Source organism: Trachypithecus francoisi, unplaced genomic scaffold, assembly GCF_009764315.1.
Source record: "Trachypithecus francoisi isolate TF-2019V2 unplaced genomic scaffold, Tfra_2.0 Lachesis_group16, whole genome shotgun sequence".
NCBI classification, from domain to species: domain Eukaryota; kingdom Metazoa; phylum Chordata; class Mammalia; order Primates; family Cercopithecidae; genus Trachypithecus; species Trachypithecus francoisi.
The window spans coordinates 28,997,513-29,015,908 of record NW_022681461.1 but is presented as its reverse complement, the minus strand read 5'-3'; the positions used below and the strand labels follow the sequence as shown (position 1 = coordinate 29,015,908).

General features: G+C 39.4%; 2 protein-coding genes and 1 pseudogene across 5 annotated transcripts in view; 2 read left to right on the top strand and 1 right to left on the bottom strand.

Annotated features, from left to right (window-relative positions):
• Positions 1-18,396, top strand: part of PIP5K1B (phosphatidylinositol-4-phosphate 5-kinase type 1 beta) — a 310,533-nt gene that overhangs the window by 75,086 nt on the left and 217,051 nt on the right. The window lies entirely within an intron of this gene.
• Positions 559-5,127, top strand: FAM122A (family with sequence similarity 122A). Its single transcript, XM_033237159.1, has one exon. The coding sequence runs from the start codon at positions 587-589 to the stop codon at positions 1,571-1,573; it is 987 nt and encodes a 328-aa protein (XP_033093050.1). The 5' UTR covers positions 559-586; the 3' UTR covers positions 1,574-5,127.
• LOC117098502 lies at positions 8,815-10,149 on the bottom strand (annotated as a pseudogene).

Sequence of the window (18,396 nt, the reverse complement as noted above, 5' to 3'; positions counted from 1 at the left end):
TCTCCCAATATTTGTTCTCCAGACTGCAGGCCAGTGAGCTTTTCAGTTGCTATTATATCCATGCTTGAAAACCCTTTAAGTTTTCATTGTTCTCAAGATAAAGACCAGAATGTGGTCTGGTCCACCACCTCACGTCACGCCAGCCCTCACTGTCCACTCCAGGCCACACTTTCTCCTCCCCTCCTGGTTCCCGCCTGCCAACTGGCTGGGTCGCCCTTGCTTCCCGCTTCCTGCGAAGTTTTATATCGCACCCATTTCGCCCACTTCTTCGGATTTCAGGACACTGTTCCTTCCTCGAGGAAGCCCTCCCTGATTAGGCCAAGCGCCACTCCCCGTCATACAGCCCCACATCACCATGGGCCTCTCTTTCAGGGCTTTGTTCGTTTTATAAGTATGTACTCCAGAATATGACAATCTTATTGACGTCCGTCAATGCCAGTTTGCGCTCAATAGCTTTGCTGAAGGAATACACGGACTAGCGGCCCGACCACTCCTCGCCCCTCCCCTACCACTGCCGCGCAGATATTACGCAGAAAGCAGGCGCCTCGAGGACGGACATCGCGAGCGCCTGCGCGAAGGGGTACGCATGCGCAGAGGGGCCAGCCCGCTGACAGATTCTCGGTGGCGGCGGCAGCGGCGGCGGCCCTGGACTGCGGGGAATGGGAATCCTAGGTCCCTGACGGAGCACCTCCCCCGCCTCCCTGCCCCCGACATGGCTCAGGAGAAGATGGAGCTAGACCTGGAGCTGCCTCCGGGTACGGGCGGGAGCCCGGCGGAGGGCGGCGGCGGCGGCGGCGGGGGCCTCAGGAGGTCTAACAGCGCCCCCCTGATCCACGGCCTCAGTGACACTTCGCCGGTGTTCCAGGCCGAGGCGCCGAGCGCCAGGCGGAACAGCACAACGTTCCCGAGCCGCCACGGCCTGCTGTTACCGGCCTCCCCTGTCCGCATGCACAGCAGCCGCTTGCACCAGATCAAACAAGAAGAAGGCATGGACTTGATCAACCGAGAGACGGTCCACGAACGGGAGGTGCAGACCGCAATGCAGATAAGCCACTCCTGGGAGGAAAGTTTCAGCCTGAGTGACAACGACGTGGAGAAATCCGCCTCCCCCAAGCGCATCGATTTCATTCCTGTGTCACCGGCACCGTCACCCACTCGGGGAATTGGGAAGCAGTGTTTTTCGCCATCCTTGCAAAGTTTTGTAAGTAGCAACGGATTGCCTCCAAGCCCTATTCCCAGCCCAACGACCCGATTTACCACCCGGAGAAGCCAGAGCCCCATCAATTGCATTAGACCAAGTGTTCTTGGACCATTGAAAAGAAAATGTGAAATGGAAACTGATTATCAGCCAAAGAGATTTTTCCAGGGCATCACCAACATGCTTTCTTCTGACGTTGCACAGCTGTCAGATCCTGGTGTGTGTGTATCTTCGGATACCCTTGATGGAAACAGCAGCAGTGCCGGATCTTCTTGTAACTCACCAGCGAAAGTCAGCACTACCACCGACTCTCCTGTGTCACCTGCCCAAGCGGCTTCTCCATTTATTCCACTAGATGAACTTTCGTCTAAGTGATTCACTCATCCTGAGACTTTCTTTTTGCAGTGGAGAGAGAATAATCAAGTTGGGGCAAACACTGAACTTTGTCAATTAATTTGAGGCTATTTCCTATTCTACCCCTTTTCTTTTTTGAAATTTCCTGAAATGATGTTATTCTAGAGAACTTCTATGTCAGGTTCCTGCGGATACCTTTGAATTCAGTGTAGTAATATTTTCAGACGTTTCCCCAATAAGTGTGTTGAAGCATACATCTTTACGCTGCTACTATGTCTAAATACATATGTTATCCCTTGATTTTTTTAAATAATTGAGAGCTCTATTTATTTATGGGATTATTAAGTTCTGATGAAAATATAAATGTTGACTTAATCAGCATAGTAAACTGATGTTTAAAATTCCATACTTCATGCCCACACTAATTTTTAATGTTATTTTCAGTGGTTTGCTGATTTCCATTTGATGAAGAACTATACAGCTTAAAACAAAATACGTTAGTTATAACAATCTAGTGGTTGTCTGTTTTACCCAGGAATTCTTGGATAGTTTTCTGGGTACCGAAGTGGATGGGAGGGGGAATGATTAGAGAACAAATTATAAAAGTTTACAACAAATCCTTTCAAATTAAGTATATAAAAGTAAACTTTTAAGGCAAACATTTTTAATGAGATTTTAATAGTAATTCTAGTCAGTCATACAACTATATTATAGAGAAAATAAAAATTTTCCTTTTTTTTTTTTTTAACCAGAAAGTGCATTTGCTTGGGTGCAATCCTAAAGTGAAATGGGACAGTGCCTTGCAGTCTTTGCCCACTGTACATAGGCTAAGGCTAAGCTCTTTGTACTACTGCAAACTTAAAAGTTTTTCAAATGTAGAAAATGTGTGGGAAGGCTTGTTGAACTTCAGTGCACCCAGGTAAACAATACTGTCTCTCAATTGTTGATATACTTTAAAATATTCAGTTGTGCCTCAGTTCCAAAAATTATTGCCAACCAGGAGCCAGAGCAGTTTTTGGCTACTTTTCTGCTCTGCCCATCTGTCACCTTAGTGGTTTTCCCTTGTTCAGGAAGGAAGCAGCTGTTTCCTTGCCAACAGGTCCCTTCCTCTCCATCTCCCACCAAAGTAGGGCACCATTGATTAGACAAAGGTACAGTGTAACTTGGATTTCTGACAGCAACAACAGGACTGTGAATTGTTTAACCTCTGTGGTTAAAGCTACAGCTTGAGTTGACTGCCTTGGGGATGTCCATTAATTAAGGGGTGATGATTTGCAAGAGAAAATTAGTGGAGAGTCATAGGTAAATCATTAACTTAGGTTTTGCTAAAGGTAGAATAGTCGAATGTTCTTTTCTTTGCCTTTACAATTAAGACAAAATAAGAATAACAAATTTTTCTTAATATTCTTCCTTATACCTCATATAGCTTCCTTAACTAGTTTGACAGAAAGAATGGCATACAAAGAGGAAAGGGGAAAAATGACTCAGAACAAGACAAAAGCTCTGACTTTTTAAAGTTATCGCTTACAGAAACTAATAATTTTGTGGAATTTTTACGACTATGAAAATAAATGGAACTGGTCAATTGACGGTTGCCTCAAGATGGAGTGAAAATTGCATTGAGGGTAAGACGGTGTCCACAGGTTTAAAATTCTCTCTTCTGAGTAATAGTGTTCATGTGCTCCCATTCTCGACCTTGTTCTTCAAATTCAAACTTAAATAGTCTGATTTCTTGTTGGGTAACTTGCCCTGCCTCCAGAGGTATTTAAACTTCATTATCTTCAACACAGAAATTGTTAATCTTCTCACTTCACCTGTTCTTGCATTAGCTCATTTGATGTCATCACTAATTTCCTAAACTAGAAATCATGGAAGCATCTTTGACTTTTCCTTTTCTCTGTTGGATTAGCTTAATCACCAAGTCCTGCCAACTTCTGAAATGAATCTCAAATTTCTTCCCTTATCTGTTGCCCCTGATTTTGCCTTAAGTTCTTGCCTGAGTGATCTCCCAGGCTGTCTTCTGTCTCCTTTTGGTTCAGTCTTTATACTGCCTCTTGAGAAATCTTTCTAAAATTTAAACTTGATATTTTTCACCCTCTTGCTTGAAACCTTCATTTGCTTCCCCATTTCCTACTCTTTAAGGAATGATTTCTTTAGCCTCAGATAGAAGGTTCTTTATGATCTGGCCATATTCTGCAATAGCTTCAATCCTCTCCTCATCTCTGTTCCAGTATACGTCTTTCCTTCTTATTCTACAAACATTAGACCACTTGATATTCTTTAAATATGTCATGTACTTTCATGTGTCTGTGCTTTGGGATAGATTGTTCCTTCTCCCTAAAATGCCATTCCTATCCTTTTCAGGGAGGCAAATTGCACGTGAGTTTAAGTAGAAGGCAATGTATACCTGCTGATTATAAAATATTTAAACAGTGTACATACCTATGTAGTTTTAAAAGTCTACTTTTAACTATGTAAAAGTCATCTTCCCTTTCAACAGGTAACTTCTGTTAACCACTTGGTATATATTGTACAAGATGTGTTACTGGCATTTTCATGTATATATGTATATAAATGCAGGAAACCAACATGTCCTTGGTACCTCTTTTCTTTCCCCCATATCTAATCATTCCTCAAGTCTTACTGATTTTATCAGCTGGAATCTATCTCCTTATTTCTACCTCTATTGCCACTCTGGTCCTGGCTACCAGCATTTCCCTCTTAGACTTCTGAAGCAACTTCCTAACTCCCACTTGTGCTCATCACACTCTGGTCGGCTATCCATTCATTCTCTATACAGCGACTAGAGTCATCCTTTTAAAATTGCGGACCTGATCCTTCCATCTCCCAGCTGAAAGCTTTTCATTTGCTTCCTGTTCTCATAAGTATGCCAAAATGTATTAATTCTGGGCTAGGAGGCCCTGAGGAATTTGGTCCTTCCCTCCTCCCCCATTGTTTTCTGTGCTTCGCCCTCACTGGCTTGCTTTTGTTTTCCTTAAATACATCATATTCTCTCCTATTTTAGATCGTTTTCCTAGAAGGTATGGAAACATTTATTTCTGTAAACTTATTCTCTATAGATGGGAAGTTTTTAAATCAAATAAGGTTCTAAGGGTATATGGACAATTTACATGATCATAGCATTGTTCATAACTTCCATCATTATTCTGTAGACTAAGGGCTTACTTAGCTCGTGTAAGAATTATCGTTCAAAAAGCATTTTTAAGGTATTAATATTGGTAATCTATAAACTTTGTACAAGAAATCCTCAAGTCAATAGCAACATTTATTTAAAGTACAGTTTGTCATATATAATAAACCTCTGGCATATTTTCCTTTATTATGTTTGTTAAAAACACAGTATAAATGGGAGAAATAATTAAGAATCATTAAATCCAAGGCTGCTGGATGTTAGGACCCTTAAGCGTACTTAAAAGATTGATTGTAATCAAGAATAACTTGTATCAGATTCCCTTCCAATGATTCACATTTATGAGTTCAACCAGTTACATACCTGTAGCAAGAGACCACTTTATTTGGCAGTAAAATTGGGGAAGGAATGAAGACTTAAATGAGGAAAACAGGTCTGAAAACATTTTTTTTTCAGTGTATGTTTATAGATTAGTAGAACAGTTTTGAAGATCTAACAGAGGTGGGAGTCAGGGGAATGGTTGCCAGACAATTGAACCAAGAAGATTATGATCATTTCTTGAGTAGCACCAGAGAACAGAAGAAAGAGTTGGCCTTAGAAAGGAGGTCTAGAAACTTATTTTTCTTCTGAAACAGGAAGGAGAGTGAAAAGGCTAGGCAAAGGTATCCGTAAATGTTGAATTGATTTGTTGTTGCAGGGGTTTAGGGGTATAGAGGTAGGTATATGAAAAGTAGAATTTGTTTCTGATTGTGCCTATTTTCCAATTACTGAGGAATCTAGGATACATGAGAACAGGGAAAGATCATTTGGAAGCTTGAGTGCAGTAAAGGTTTAATGTTGCCTCTATGAGAATCTAAAGGAGTAAGTTAAGGACGAGTAGAAGGCTTATTAGGCTATATTGGATGCCAGGTTGCAGTTGGATGGCAGGCACAAGGAAGTGGATTGGATTGACTAGGTTTGGGAATTGGTTAAGTAGGTGCTAGGTAAAGCCCAGTGTGTAAAGCAGTTAAGGGTTCTGCTGAAAGTGTCGTTTGAATGATTGGCTGAGGCATTGAGGATAAGAGAAGGGAGCAGAGGCTTATGGACTAGACCACTCTTTTCAGGGCTTTACTTTATCAGCCGTGACAAAGTATAGAGAATCTGGTCTCAATGTAGGTCTCTCACTCTAGGAGTTTTGCCCACATTTTTCATTGCTGTTAGAGAATCAGGGCTGAAGGCAAGCCTTGAGTTCCACTTATTTGGTAAAAAATTGTGTCAGATTGCTCACTGTAGCCAAGACAGAGTTCTTTGTGGCTTCTGTAACTTGCCATCCAAGTAAAAGATTTTCTTAAAAGTTGAAATGACCTTTGTATAAAAATAATAAAATACTTGCTATGTGTCAGGGACTGTTCTAAGTGCTAAGCAAATGTATCAATGCAATTAATCTATTACTATCATCTGAGGCAAGTGCTATCATTATCCTCATTTTATAAATGACGAAATGGAGACACAGAGAAGCTAGGTAACTTGCCCAGGATTTCAGAGCTGGGAGGTAGGCAGCGAATTATGGTGGTTAAGAATATAGACAGTGCAGCAGGGTGGCTGTGGAGAAAATCGAATGGGTCCGCACACAGTGTGCTTACAAAGGTGCAGGGCAATTAGCATCCTTGATGGATGAAACTCCTGCTTTCACACTTAGTTAACAGTACAGTATCCTTCAAGACAGGCTATCCTTTTATGAAGCAATTGTTCCTGATACTAACCTTTCTTATAGTGAGCAGACATTTCCCTCTAATGTCCACCATTTAATTCAAGTCCACCTTTGGCAAATGGAAAACAAGCCTTATTCTTTTTTTAATAGGTGATAGGCCCCTTCTAGAAATCAGAAATGCTGATCCTTCTCTAATGACTACTTCTTCCTTCCAGATTGTAGAAATCTTGAGCCGTGTCTTCAGTATGCTCTCTGTGAAATAAGGCTATTGTTGCTTGGCAGCCAAGATTTTCACGAGATTGTGATTCCCTTGTGACTGTTTGCCTTCCTGGGTAGGAAGTGATAAACGGCCTGATAGTGTGAGTTTTTCCCAGTAATAATAATAATGATGTGTTAATATTTCTTGGGCATTCACTATGGGTCCAGACACTATTTTTCGTGCTTTCCATTTATGAGTGTTTAAAATCCTCATGACAACCCTGTGAGGCAGGTGCTATGGATTCCTGTTGAAGAGATGAGAAAACCACAGACATTTTCTCAAGTCCCTGTTACTTTCTATTTTTTTTCCTTTTGAATTTTGGCCCTTTTGGGTTTTTTAAATTATTATTATAAACATTTGTTTTTAATTACTTGAAGACCATTTCCCAGCTAACTTTAGCAGCTTGCTTTATTTTACTAGTGCTGCTACTTCTGCTTTGAATCAAATGATAGATAAAACAGTATTATATTAAAAGAAGATATCAGGAAGATTTTTTTTAGTAATAGGTAAAAAATTAAAGTGTATAGAAGGAAATCGTGGTTCCACAGCTTTATGTATTTTTCCCCTTTAGCATTAATTTTATTCAAAGATTTAGGGGACATTTTTTGTTTTAGAATGAAAAGGGACTAGTAGCTATCTATTGTTATAAATACATGGTAGAGTAGAGTACAAAACAAAAGACTGTGAGGAAGTGACCACTTTACCAAGCAGCTTCAAGTAGCAACCATACCCTCCATGGTAACCATTCTCTTAAGGCAATTGATGGAAGAGTTTCTGACCAGAAGGCTGGGATCCAGTACCACCCCAGCATGGACAAATGCAGATGTGAGATCACTCACAGCCATGTCTACCTTCATGGAAAATGAGCCGGCCTTCTCTACTCCAATACCATGACACACAACCTCTGGCTGCCCTCGGGGTTATCAGACTGGCTTCTCTGAAACTCTCCTACTTTTTAGAAAATCCTGTGGAAGGATCAGGTAATAGGAAAAAGGCTGGTGAATTCTGTAAAGGGAAGTGGTAGAATTGTGTTGGGTTAGGGAAGGAAGCATTTTAGGCAGCCACCATGGGAAGAAGGCAGACCACCTTCTCACTGACGGTGAGACCCAAGTACTAAAGGCCAGCAACAGGCAGTGTCTGAAAACTAGTCCGATATCATCACGGTCTTTGAGGGAAAATATGATTCTACTGGGGTTTTCATGTCAATACTGGACTCGAATTTAAGAAGTCTTCAATCCTTTTCTAGAAGCACGAGTGTTTCTTATATATGAGCAGAAGGATCCGAAAGAAACCAACTCTTCTTTCCATCCCTCCTAGTACAGTTTATTCACTTTTCTTGCCAATCTTTCATTTAAAGATGTCTCATAACTCTTCCTTAATTCTCTTTCCTCCTCCTGCATAGATCAGATCCTTAACAAGTCTTTCCTTGACTAACATTCATTTTTCTTTCTTTCTAATCTTTCTTTTCTTTTTCTTTTTCTTTTTTTTTTTTTTTGAGACAGAATCTTGCTCTGTCACCCAGGCTGGAGTGCAGGGGTGCAATCTTGGCTCACTGCAACCTCCGCCTCCCAAGTTCAAGTGATAACTCCTGCCTCAGCTTCTTGAGTAGATGGGACTATAGGCTTGTACCACCATGCCTGACTAATTTTTGTATTTTTAGTAGAGACAGGGTTTCACCATGTTGGCCAGGCTGGTCTCAATCTCCTGACCTCTGGTGATCCATCTGCCTCGGCCTCCCAGAGTGCTGGGATTACAGGCTTGAGCCACCACCCCCGGCCTCTTTCTAATCTTTCTACCCTAAAAAATCAACAAAGAAGTCTTTCATCAGCTTTAGATAATTAAAGCCAAGCAAGCAACAAACGTTGGTCTTTTTCAGTAGAAACCATGTTAAAAATGGTTACGCAAGCATCAAGTATCTCTACCCCCGTCACACACCTTGTCCTCTAGAACTGGTTATGCTGTGTTTCAGTTCTGTCCAGTTCTCCCTGGTGACCCTTTCCTCCCTTGATTAGTTCCACAGCACTGCAGGCTAAGGAGAAAAAGTCGTGAGTGGGCCCAGGAGGGTACTGTCCTAGGAGACAGGCTGCTACTTTTTCCTTTTAGATAAGTAAGAAATGAAAAAGTGTTCATGACTCTTCCCTCTGCAAACTCGCCCTTCGGGTTTAAACTTGGAACTTTCTAGCTTTGGTCATGTATTTTATGCCCTTAAAGGATTTGTACTTTTCTCCATACATATCCAGATGACCTTAAGTCCAGAAATAATCAGCTGCTGCATCTTAACTGCAGGTTAATTTTATCATATTAGAGGATGATATCAGGAAGGTTTTTTTTTTTTTAGTAATAGTAAAAAATTAAAGTGTACAGAAGGAAATAATGGTTCCACAGAACCATGGTTCTGGTTTGGAATCTCCAACGTGAAGACTCATGATCTTCCTTAAACTTGGTAGCTTGTGGCGATTTGTTTTTCCCACATCCCAAAACAGCATCTCTGTGACTGGGCTGAACGTGTGCATCCTTTGTCGTGGAGTCAGGCTCATGTTTAGGACCCCTTTGGGCATCTGGCTGGTGACTGTCACTCCCTCTGTGGTCTTCCCCATTGCCTGCTTGGGTCCCATCATTATTCCAAAGCATACAAGTAAACTACTGTCTCAGAAACTGATACTATGTTTGACATACACTGGGATTGCAACCAGATTCTGTGCACTGACAGGATAAGAGAGCAGGTGGAAATTTCCATCAGGAGGGATGAAAGGATATGCTTAGATTCCCAGCACTTAAACACAAGGATGGAAGCTGACATCATCCAACCACCTGGGGTTCATGAAGGGAAGTGTAAGGTCTGGCATTCCAATCAGCTTGACACAGCATCAAGCACCCCCTGGGTTTCAGCTGCAATTGTTAAACCTGATTTGTCAATAATGGCATCAATCTCTTCAATCACATCAAAATAGGCCTCACTGTTAGTGTATTTCACCCCAGCACCTCACCAAGGCACCACTGACAGTTATCCAGTGGGAAGTTGGTCACCCACATTGGTGCTTCCTGTAATGATGTTGACAACTGTTCAAAGGATAGTGGGAGACTTTGTCAGTTCTTTGAGGATATTCAATTCTATAGCCAACCAGTCAGCTTGGAAACCCATTGCCAAGCATCTCTTCTAATGCTGCATAACCACAACCACATTGTCCTTGATCACTAATTCTGAACAGTCTCCAAAATAATCCTGAAATGTGTCTACTACTTGGTGAAGAAACTCAGTGACAAATAGAGAGGAGACCTCCATCTGGATCACAGCCATAAAAAAAGGTCTTGTGATGGTAAATACTTAAGAGACAGTGGTGAGGGGTAGGGATAACTGGAGGCACATTTTCTGCCTCAGCAGCTTATTCTTGCACCTCAAAAAAGTGATCACAAACAGAACAGTATACCACACTTTTCCAGTGTTTCTCCAGGAAAATATCTCCAGAGGAGTTGATCAAGAAAAGTCTATAAATCATGATACACTGTGATTGTCAAGTGAGAAAGGAAAGCCTTTTTCAGTCTGAAAGCCTCAGGACTCTGCAGATTTTCAACTCCATCTTTCAAGACCAGGCTCAATCTTCCTCTACTGCATTAGCCTGAAGTATCCTTCCCTTGAATACCCAGCCTCACTCCTCGGGGCACCTGATGCTTGCTCCATGTTATGAACAGGTCCTGCCCTGCTCTGCTTTACATATTTTTTAACTGACTTTATATTTGAAATTTGAAATTACTGATCCCACGAATTTTAGATTTTTTTTTGTTTTCTTTAAATGTATACATATATATAAACAGTTATATTTAATTTATACAGTATCCTTGGTTGTTCTAGATTGTCATTCCTAGGGAAACAAAGACAAGAACCAGTTTGACCCTTCCCTCCCCTCCTTTCTCCTAAAAAACTCTGTAAGTTAAAAAATGTGGCATTTTTTAAAAGGAAAAATATAACACCAAGATTCAAAGAAGGATCACACTTACCTCTTCTTTCTCTGAGAAACTCTCCCTAGAGGTAGAGATTTAAATTCAGAGGAATTGAGCAATCTTTAAGAAACTTTACTTTTTAAAAACTTTGCTTCATAGAAAAATCAATTCACTGGTGAATAAGAGGATCCAAAAAAGGAAAACTTCCCTTTGAAAACATTCTAGAATTGGTGATTAGACTCCCAGTTTCACACTATCACGTCCCTACATTAGACATTTTGGAAAAAAACCATCAAAAGTCACAGTTCCAAAAGTTTAGTCTTATTTTTAGAAGTTTAGTAAATATTTAGAAATCACTTCAACAGTGACTTTTAGTTCTATATGTTGCTTGTTTGTGAAAATAATTTTATAACAGAATAAGGTTAGGCAGATAATGTCAAATACTGGGGTCTTTGTGTATGTATACCCAGACACACATGAGCATGCACACACACACATACACACACCCACTCACCCTTGTGGACCTCTTTCTGCATTCCTGGAGCCATATTTAGCTTTCCTCCCATTTTAGATTTTCTTCCAATTTTCCCTTCGTTTTCTTAAACAGAAACTTGGACTTTGTAAATGATGCTGAACTATGCATGTACCTATGTAGGTACTATTGACCTATATAGAAAGTGTGCTTTTGATTTTGTGTCAGCGGTCCAGATTTCAAGTGCTGCCCTAAGAAGTAAGTATTTGGTACTTGTACCTAGGACCTCTTTGTGCCTGATTTCTGTTTCTCCTTTTCGAATTTCTAGAATAAATACTCGGGGAGATGTAAAAAATACTCATTTACAAATTTTAAGGCAACATGACTGAAACTAGAGAACACAGAACCTATTGCTTTTCTTTACCTGCGGAAGTTCGGTTCTGTATCAATGCCAGGTATAATTCTGGTTTTTTTCCAATTGTCTACAGTGGTCCCCCAAACCAAACTAACCTCTTAAGGCTTGGCTAGCAAGGCATGTTGTGAAAGAATACAATTGAGAAAGATCTTCTGTGCCCCAGCAGAGTAAAATGGTTGTTTGAGGTAATCGCTCCTGGGATTCGACAATCCTTTTCTCTTGCTTTAAGGAAAAAGAAAGATTTTAATGTTGAGATGCCAAGAGGATTATCAGAACTTGGGAGTGACAAATAGCTGTTGAGTATTGGTATCTTTTGGGAAGGAAAATATGAGATGTTTGGGAGGGAGTGGGAGTGAGGGGATGGTGGATGGATTGGGTATTTCTTTTGGCACTGTAAATGTTCTCTTGGACTATCATTGTGAGCTCCCTGTTGAGTAAAGAATGACATTGAGGGTGGTTTTCTTCATTGTTTGTTTCACTTCATTTAGGTTTTGGATTTGAATCAGGATGTGTTTAAGAATTTCTTGGAGTCTTTTTCCCTCAATGCTCTCTTCTTTTGAGTCCTCTGGGGGAAAAAAGGTAAATAATATAATTATAATTGTCAGGTTACTTTGAGTCAAGAATTAAAATTCCTGATGCCCTTTGCCAATATATATTGCATTTCTAACTCTGAATTTAAATTTCATACCTTTTTAATATAGTCTTTCTCAAGGCCCCGTTTACCGTACTACTTGCTTTCAGATGTTTCTAAAATATGAACTTGAAAATGCAACTGTAATGACTACCCCTTAAGTTCAAGTTTAAATGAAACTATGCAGTATGAGTAAAAGACCTCTCCACCTCAACATATCCCCTGGATTCCAGGACTCTAGCCAACTGAGCTGCCTGGAGTTCAGTGCTTTCTGTGTATGCTTACTGGCTGTGCTTTCAGACAAGCTGTGTCCTCTGCTTAAAATGGCATCTTCTTCCTCCTTCCTCCACAACCCCTGCCAACTCTGTTTCCTTAACTAACTCCTTAAAAATTTAGTTCAAGGGGCACATCTTTCCTGATGGCCTCTGCCTCTACAGCCTCGGTCAGTTAGGTGCTTTCTTCTGTGATCCTGTTGTTCCCAGGGCTTACCTCTGTAAAGGCAGTTAATAGTCTGAATTGTATTTGTATGGTTTCTTTTCTCTTTGCCCCATGCAAAAATAGAGACTAAGCCTTTTATTTATGTCCCTAACACAGGGAGATAATGCAGAGCACATTATAGTTTCCCAAATTTATGTTAGATAGATGAATTAATAGATGGATAAATAGATGAACAAATCGTACACAGTTTCTGTTTTGTTTTGTTGATTTCACGATATTTGTGGTGAGATTTTATTTCTTCCATTTACAATCACAGTGCCATTTAGAAATTCATTCAACAAGCATTTATTCAGCATTTACTGTGGCATGCATGTCTTTTAAGAGAAAGGAATGTAGTAAGATTCTGAGTGGAACAAGTTCAGTCACATGGCTGAGCCCTTTATAGTTTGCTAAGAGACTAGAAACTCATTCATTAAGCAATTTTGATTAAAGCACTGATTATGTGCCTCACACTGGGCCAGTCTCTTAGGATACTTCGGTGTACAAAACAGACTCCTGCCCTGTAGAACCCACATTTTGCATACATTCTAACAGGGTAGAAGGAGGGGCAGTACCAAACATAAAAATAAGTAAATTACTATGTGTATATACACACAAAGTATGTGTGTGTGTGTGTATACACATATAGTGTAAGGAACAGGAGCTCAAGATGGCTGAAGCAGAGTCATTGAAGGGAAAAATAGTTAGGGGGGGTTAGAGAGGTGGGCAATAGTGAGGATTATTGCAAACACAGGTGGCATAGTATCTTGTATGAAGGACACTGGCTTTATGGGTGAGATGAGAGCCATCGCAGAGCTTTGAGCACAGGAGTGACATGATCTGTCTTAGATTTTAAAAGGATCACTCCTGCTGTGTTGAGACTAGACTCTTGAGGGCATGATAGAGGTAGGGGGACCAATTAGGAGGCTATCCAGCAATCCAGGTAAGAGATGATGATAGCGTGGATGAGGGTGGTAGCAGCGGAGGTGGAAGAAGTGGCTAAATTCTAGATATATTTTGAAGACAGACCAACAGATTTTGCTAGTAGATTTAAGGTGGGCATAAGAGGGAGAGAAGTTAAGGATAACTGAAAGGTTTGGGTCCTGAACAACGGGAAGGACTGGAGTTGCCATCAGCTGAAATATGGAAATCTATAGGTGAAGTAGAATATTTTTTGGCAGGGGGAGGAGCTGTGGCTGTGGAGGTGAGTGGCATTAGCTGCTGAGTTTTGTATATGTTAAGTAAGCAGTCTTTATTAGACATTCAAGTGGAGGCATCAAGTAAGCAGTTAGATACCTGAGTCAAGTTCAGGAAAGAGGGCTGGACTGAAATACACAATTGTGAGTCATCTGCCTGTGGATGGTGAAGTCAGGAGAGTAGATGGGATAACTAAGGGAAAAGTGTCATTAAAGAAAAGACTAAGAACTGAACCTTGAAGCATTCTATGACATTGAAAGATCAGGAAAAGGAAACCAAGCTGGGGCAATCAGAGAGGTAGGAAAACCAAGAGAGCACGGCGCTTTAGAAACCATGTGAAGAAGACGTGTGAGAGAAGGTGGAGTGCTGGTGTGTCAGTTGCAGCTGATCTGACAAGTGAGATGAAGTCTAATCACTGAGCGCTGGATGTATTGACATAGAGGTTACAAGTCACCTGTGTGAGAGTCATTGTGGTGGGGTTGTGCAGTTGGAGCCTGGCTTGAGTGGAGTTAAGATAGAGTACAGTGAGCACAACTGGAGACAGCCAGATGGCTAAAGAAGGATGTGGGTTCTTCTAGATTCTTGAGGTTAAAAAGGAACTGAAGCGAAAGGTCATCTTCCTCCCCTTTTATTGGTAGATTGGTATTAAGTGTTTCACAAGAAATACTCCTTTACACATATATAATTATAGCTTGGGGGAACAATCAAGGATAAATGACAGTTTCTTTTCTTTCTTTCTTTCTTTCTTTGGCATTATTGTGAGAGGGAACAATTTTGTAAGTAAATGTTTTCACTCCAAACATGAGTAAACTGTTCAACCTAAGGGCTTACTGACTTCCTTCCTTCATGGATTTGTCTGGTTCATCTTATTCCCTTGTCATCTATTTCTCCTGATGGCTTTTTTCCACTTATAAATTGAAATATAGTTCCACACCCATGACACAATTATTTCTGTAACTTTGGCCCAGTTTCCTAACCCGAGACATTTTTCTCTTCAGTGAGTGCTGTAAATTAAAAAAAAAAAAAAAATAGTTCATTGTCCTCTTAGGTTTTATTCAGAAGCAGATCTTTCCCTATTCCTTTGCAAAATTATTGCTGAATAGTGGGAGAGGAGAGGACCAGTAATGATAGGAAAGAAACAGTATTTTCCTCACTTTGAATCGCTAAGATTTCATTCTAATCGTAGAATATCGTCAGGTTCCTTCTTGTGGGTTGGGAAGTCTGTCTGGATCCTTTACAAAAGAGGACTGAGGGACATCCAAGCCATATTTGTAAGCAGCAGGGAAAAATGCCTTCTCCTGGAACTACTTGTCTCTCCTGATGATGCATTTCTTTCTTTCAAGACGTCAGTCAAGTGCTGTGTACTCCATGGAACGTCCTCTGATCCTTCCGGCTGTAGGTAGTATTGGTTTTCCTCTGAATCAGTGTACTACCTTCTGCCTGTACTCCTTACTTTATTAGAGAGAGAGAGAGAGTGAGAGGGAGGGAGGGAGAGAGAGAGAGAGAGAGAGAGATAGTGTGTGTGTGTGTGTGTGTTTTAATGGTTAAAACAACTGTGTGTGTCTCTACAGGCTGGTAGAACTACATTCCACACCTAACCTTCTAACTTCCAAGCTTTCTGATTTTAGGCAAATTGCTTAATCTTTGTGTGTCTTAGTCTTTTCATCTGTTAAATGGGAGTAGTTCTTATCACAAAAAGTAGTAAGGATTAGAAAGGAATTCTCTATAAAATTATAAAGTTATTTATTCAGAAAACTGGTAACTTGAATAAGTGGAAACCCAAAGAATATATATAATGTATGGAATAAACCCCTATCTTTAGGGCAGATTTTCTGAAGGAAAGAGACAATAGTTTATCTGTCTTTCCTAATACCAATTCACTGAGAAACAAGTCGGTGAATGTTTATTAATGGTGATAGATAACACTTGGAAAATATGTGGAATGGTTGCTCACAGAAATTTGTGATATGTATGTCATAAAGTATTTGCACATTAGCAAATGTTTTAGACTTTAGGAAATCTTCCAGACTAAAACTCTTGCTAGGGAAATGATGTTGCAATTTTGATAGTATATGAAGTAAGCGAGTTTTCCATTTAGTTTTCCTAACATTCATGCAAATTGCTGGGTTTCACCTATTTCATTCATATTTTCATAGAGAATTCAGAAATCTGCTTTAATTTTAACACAGTCAATCAACCTTTTCTATAATTAGGAGAAGAAGTTAAATGACATTTACTTTTGAGCAAACTTGCATAAGACATGTATTTTAATCATGTGAAAAAAAGATTAGAAGAACAAAATATACTGAAACAATCAAATTACACCTTCTAATGAGAGAAGCGATACAGGTTCATTTTAGAAATTGTAGAAAATTCTGATAAGCAAAAGCAGTACGCTTCACTGAGATGCCATTGTTTGCACTTCATGTATATTGTTCCAGGCTTTTCCTATGTCTAAATATGCATATGTGATTTCATACAACGATAGCATCCTGCTGTATATTCAGTTCCATAAACTGCTTTTATTCCCCATGTAATATACAGCAAATGTTTTAAATATGCTTTGGCATTTTTTTGATAGTTGCGTGTTTTTTTTTTGCATTTTTTTGATACTTGCTTGTTATTTTTTTCTGTGGATGTACTACAATTAATCCACTGTTACTCTTTAGTTTATTTTCAATTTTTTCCTCAATTACAAACAATGTTCTGATGTACATCTGAACAAACTTTTAAAATTTAAAGACCACAAACATTTCTTAGATTTGCCAATATAAAATACCTAATTCAATTTTGTTCATTCTTAAAACATTCCTTTGTGATCCAGCTTTGTTATTTATTTGATGGTCATGTTTGGAGCTCCTGTGTGTGCCTGAAAAAAAAGAAAAGAAGTGTAGTTTTCTGAAAATAATCTGCATTTCAGGTTTTTTTATGAATCGAAGACAGCATTTTCCCCATTTGATCAAAACTAGAGAGTTTTGATAATGTCATCAGGAATTGGTGCTTCGAGGTTGTCTTCTCAACCAGAGCAACCTGTAATTCATGGCTAGTGAGGTTGCCGGGAAGTCAGTGATCTTTACCATTGTGTCATTTGAATGAAAGAAAGGCTGGAGCATAGGGAGTGGGGAGATGAGGAAGAAGCCAGAGTTAGATATCTATCCCACAGATTTAAGGTCACCACCATTTCCATCTTTCATAGCTGTGGCAACTTGAGATCACATGTTTTCTAGGTTAGTTATCAAATATTGCCTCCAGTTGCCCATTTAAACATCTTAGAAATTCTAGTATTTGGACATCAAAACTAGCATATTTCAATTTTTTGTACCTAAAAATGATACCAAAACCCTTTATGACACCATGATTATCAGTTTTAGGGTTATAAAATATGGTGACCATATATAGATCTTAGGAAAAGGAATAAAAGAGATGAGTTATTCATTTTTGCAATAAGTGTTTGGTGAATGAATACTTACTATGTACTTGGCACTGTGCTGGGGCCTGGGCTTACGAAGACGAGTGGACAAGTCCTTAAGTTGCTCTTGGTGTGGTACACACATACATGTTTAATGTCTACAATGCTTTGTGGTTATTTGTTGCTGTGTAAAAGACATATGTCCAAGATGCTACAGGAACCCAGAGGAAGGAAATGCAAAGGTTTTTACAGAGGAAGCAACTCTTCAGCAGGTTGATAAGTGGATAGGCATTCCCCAGAGAGACAAGGGGTGCATGATGAGTTTCATTCAGTATGTGCAAAGAACAGAGTATATTCTAGGAATTTCCAACAAACAAGAATTGCAATGTTGATTTAAAACATTTGGAGTAAGTATTGGGTTCATTTTTTTTGTTGGTGATGGTGGTAGTGTTTGCTAATTGTTTTCATTTTTCCATATTTCTGAGTTTTAAAAAATCTTCATTGTTTATTCCTTTTTAGGAAATTACTAAACCGTTTGACCCTGAAAGATCAGATGAAATGGACATGGCTTAACTAAGGAGTTCTAGTAACTACTACTTGTCTCAGTGACATACTATTTTCCTGTCTTGGATTTAATTGCTTAGAAATTATGGCTACAGATTCACAAAGAGTTTGGAAGAAAGAATAGATGAATAATATATAGTTCAAATGATCTGCTAAATTTTTTGTGTTGTTAGTAATTAATACTCCAAAATATGATAAAGATCACTGTGCTCAATTTTTTTTTTTTTTGGTTTTAGCATTGGAAAAGCCTTGGGCTGTACATTCTGAAAACAAAGTAGATTTATAGTGGAAAGGAACCAGAGGTTTAGACTAAATAGATATGTTGTGAGAGAGCCATAATGATCTTATTTAAATATTTTCCACATTAAGGCATGAGTACTGTTATGCTACTACTATTATTTTTTTAATAATTGAATTTGCATCCATGATGGTTTTTTTTTCATTCCCCATGGAGTTCCACTTGATAGCAAATGTGAATATTTGAGGAAAATATCTATTGGAGCCCAGATTTGAATTAAACATCCTCAAAGTATAATGAAAGTTTTGAGTTTGTCTTATAAGAAAAAATTTTTTGTTTATGCTTTAGAAGTCTTATTGATAGAAGTCTGGAGAGCAATAATTGGGGTGAATTTCTAAGATG